This window comes from Octopus bimaculoides, chromosome 3 (genome assembly GCF_001194135.2).
Source record: "Octopus bimaculoides isolate UCB-OBI-ISO-001 chromosome 3, ASM119413v2, whole genome shotgun sequence".
In the NCBI taxonomy this organism is placed as follows: domain Eukaryota; kingdom Metazoa; phylum Mollusca; class Cephalopoda; order Octopoda; family Octopodidae; genus Octopus; species Octopus bimaculoides.
Window position 1 is genome coordinate 167324157 of NC_068983.1, and position 3408 is coordinate 167327564.

General features: G+C 36.3%; 1 protein-coding gene and 1 long non-coding RNA gene across 3 annotated transcripts in view; one reads left to right on the forward strand and one right to left on the reverse strand.

Annotated features, from left to right (window-relative positions):
- Positions 1-3337, forward strand: part of LOC106874690 (uncharacterized) — a 25529-nt gene extending 22192 nt beyond the window's left edge. The window contains exon 3 of the long non-coding RNA XR_001410034.2: positions 2959-3337. This is a non-coding gene — a long non-coding RNA (uncharacterized LOC106874690). The remainder of the gene's footprint in view (positions 1-2958) is intronic.
- The window catches only part of LOC106874672 (alpha-parvin-like), a 109744-nt gene that overhangs the window by 4766 nt on the left and 101570 nt on the right, over positions 1-3408 (reverse strand). For both annotated transcript variants that reach the window (XM_014922472.2, XM_014922481.2), the window contains one exon: positions 2173-2245. In XM_014922472.2, coding sequence (XP_014777958.1) covers positions 2173-2245 — 73 coding nt within the window. The remainder of the gene's footprint in view (positions 1-2172; positions 2246-3408) is intronic.

A 3408-nucleotide genomic window follows, 5' to 3' on the forward strand; every position in this document is an offset into this window, starting at 1 on the left:
ATATGTATATATATATATATATATGTATATAATATTGATAAAGGAAATGGAGGATGGGTTGAGTAGGAATCTTTATTCCTCACAACGGTTGTTTCAACCCATCCTGCATCTGTCTCATGAAACGATTGTCGTGCTGAATAAAGGATTCATACTAAATCCATCTTCTGTTTCCTTTATTAATTACAGACTCAACAAACACTGCAGATTTCCTGATGTAGATCCAATGAAAATTATATCGTAATGGTGGATGGTATCAGGTAGCTCAAATGGTGAATGTGCTTTAATTGACACACTAACACCTGAAGTCCAAGTATGAGTGGTTGGCGTTAGGAAGGGCATCCAGCTGTAGAAACTCTGCCAAATTAGATTGGAGCCTGGTGTTGCCATCCGGTTTCACCAGTCCTCAGTCAAATCGTCCAACCCATGCTAGCATGGAAAGCGGACGTTAAACGATGATGAGATATATATATATATATATATATATATATATATATATACACATACATGATATGTAGAGAGAGAGAGATATTTAAATTAACAAAATAGTTTCATTTTTCACATAATTTGCGTTTGTATTTTTGTTAATATCTATTAATAAAATAGATTGCTGCAATTGTGCATTAGAAATAACTTGAGGGACGGATATCAACAAAAATCTACAGAGTAAGAGGGGTGGGGGGCAAGGGAGTGTGTGTGTACGTGCATGCATATAAAAATGGTGCATCTGAAAGTAAGTGGAGAATCTAACCAACTGAAGTAGAAAAGAAAGAATTAGCAAAGATGAAGTTTGTTTCAAAACCAAAACAGCTCTTGGAATAATGTTGTTTCAGAATTCAAGTCAAAAACAGAGCAGAATGAAGTAAAGAAGACATCTGTAAAGTGAATTAGAACTTCATGATTGTCTGATATTCACCATGGGAATTAAGTGCAGGATAACTAAATGAATTTAAGGAATAGATTCTGAGTTATGGAGTCACAATGGGAGCTGGCAGCATGAAAAAAGTATCCAAGAAAGATTTCTGATTGGATTAAACCAGCAGAATGTCTTAAGAAGAATCAGGAAAAACTGTAGAAATATCTAATCTGTTCATAGGGAGTAATTAGCATGGTAATTATGTCTTAACGAAGAGATCTTCTCTCACACTGCATCGGTATATTCAAACAACTACCTGACACTAAGGAATTATGTCACTGCTGCTGCCACCTAGAATTGAGAAGCCTATATAGGTTGTCATTTAATCTGCTAGAAATAGTAGCCAAATCATACATCCCAACCCCATCAAATTCTTTTTTTCTTTCTTAATTACTGAGTCTATGGAAGGGGCAGAGCCCACAAACTTTACAGGTCTCTTGTAATGATTTGTTTAAACTGTTATAGTCAATACCTGTAAGAAGAATGTTCTGGAGATGAAGGATTGGGTACAGAGGGGGGGGGGGGCTAGCCAATTTTGAGAAACAGGTGCCGTTATATTATCAATATTAGTGGGAGAGAAAAAGGAAAGATGAGAAGAAGCTGGAGTGTTCTAAAGACAAAATGACTGGAATAAGAGGTCTGCTGCAAGAGAAACATTAACGACTATTTGGTACGCACACAACAAAGGAGCATCAACAGGGTTATATGACTGGCTAGAAATAGCAACCAAATCTCTTTCAAATTAAATCTTACAAAAGGATACATCAGGTAATGTTGTGTTCTTTTTTTTAAAGAGAGAACAGATGGGATGGTCACCGTCAGAATACTTCTTTTACAGTGATTGTAAAGAAGGGAAAGGAAGGATTCTATACAGCCTTCACCATATTAATAATCCCAGAACATAGTTTTCAGCTAGGACCACAGCATGATGGAAGTTTGATTCATAATTACAAGACTCTACGTTCACTCCCACTGCTTGGCATTCTTGGTAAAAAGTGAAAACAGCAAAGTCATGTTTACATTCCCTGTCGAGAATACATCCTGTTTTGGGGTTTGTGAAGTTTAAGGAGATTGAAAAAAAACATTCCTCACTTGACAAATAGGGATGGAGACAGGAAGGGCATCTAGTTATAAATAAATTACTGTCTCAACTATTCATCTAACCCATACAGGCATGGAAAAACTGACATATGACGAATGAATAAATATATAGACACAGACACATGCATATAATGCGAAGACAGTTGATCCTTGCTCACCTTCAACTCTTGCTGATGGTTTCTGTAGACCGGCATCTTGCATTAATTCAAAGGCAAATTGCACATTGTGCACCTGAAATGAAGAAAATTATTGATTAATCAGTATGATCAGAAGAGCCAATAAATGGCAATAGATCACCGAGCAGAAAAAAAAAAAAAAATAAAGGATTGAAGATAACTGGGAGTAACAGAGATTACACACCGAGGAAGGTTTGGATGTTAAATAGGGGTGGTTTGATTAAAGATGCTTTCATAATATATCACACTGACAATATGTTTTCAATTAAACTAATCTGCATTATCTTCTCTTTTAGTATTAACCCCTTCGATTTGAACTTTGTCATCAATTGGTAGCAACTTTTCTAATAACCATTAAACAAAACATTGATATTTCTGTTTTGAAAACAGTTATATAAACTTTGGCAATGCATAACATTACAGTAATGAACCAATCAAAAGAGTTCATTGCAAAGAAATACAGAAATAAATAATTCTCAAAAGGTGCCAGTAAAAAAAAAAGAGAGAAAGAAAAGAAAAGAAAAAGAGGGTGATATTGAATGTGAGAGTTGAGAAGGTAGAAAAAGGAAGAAGTTGCCAAATTTGAGGTATAAAAGAGTGAGTCATGAATCTGTCAGATGAGAAGGAGGGAGAAAGGGAGCCAATCTTCATGGTTGGCTTGTTAGCAAGAAATAGCTCTTTGTTAGCCATTTTAGCTTTGACAGTTTGACCCCTATTGTAACATTTAGGTTCTAATAATTAAGAAAAATTCTAAAATATATTTAACAGGAGGCTGTAAGAGCATCAGGGATAACCTTTCCACCCACTTTCCCAGGCTTGTATCAGGCAGATGGAATTTCAAAAACCAGATTTTCTACAGCCAGGATGCCTGTTGCCAACACTCATTTCTATTCCGTGCAATATTTTCCCAAGCCTGGATACAAAGGACATGCTTTTAAGATGGTGACAATCGTTTGTCACTCTTACACGAAGGCAACGGGACACAAACACCCGCCACACCCATAAGATGGGCTTCCACACAAGTTTCCGTCAACCGAATCCACTCACAAGGTTTTGCTCAACCTAAAACTATAGTAGAAGACACTTGGCCAAGGTGCCATGCAGTAGGACTGAGATTAGACGGAACAAGTTCTTACCTATCGTAATCATACGCCTAATTACTTCTGATTTGAAAGTAATTAAAAAATTCTTTCTCTTCCTTCGTGTCACATTGATTAC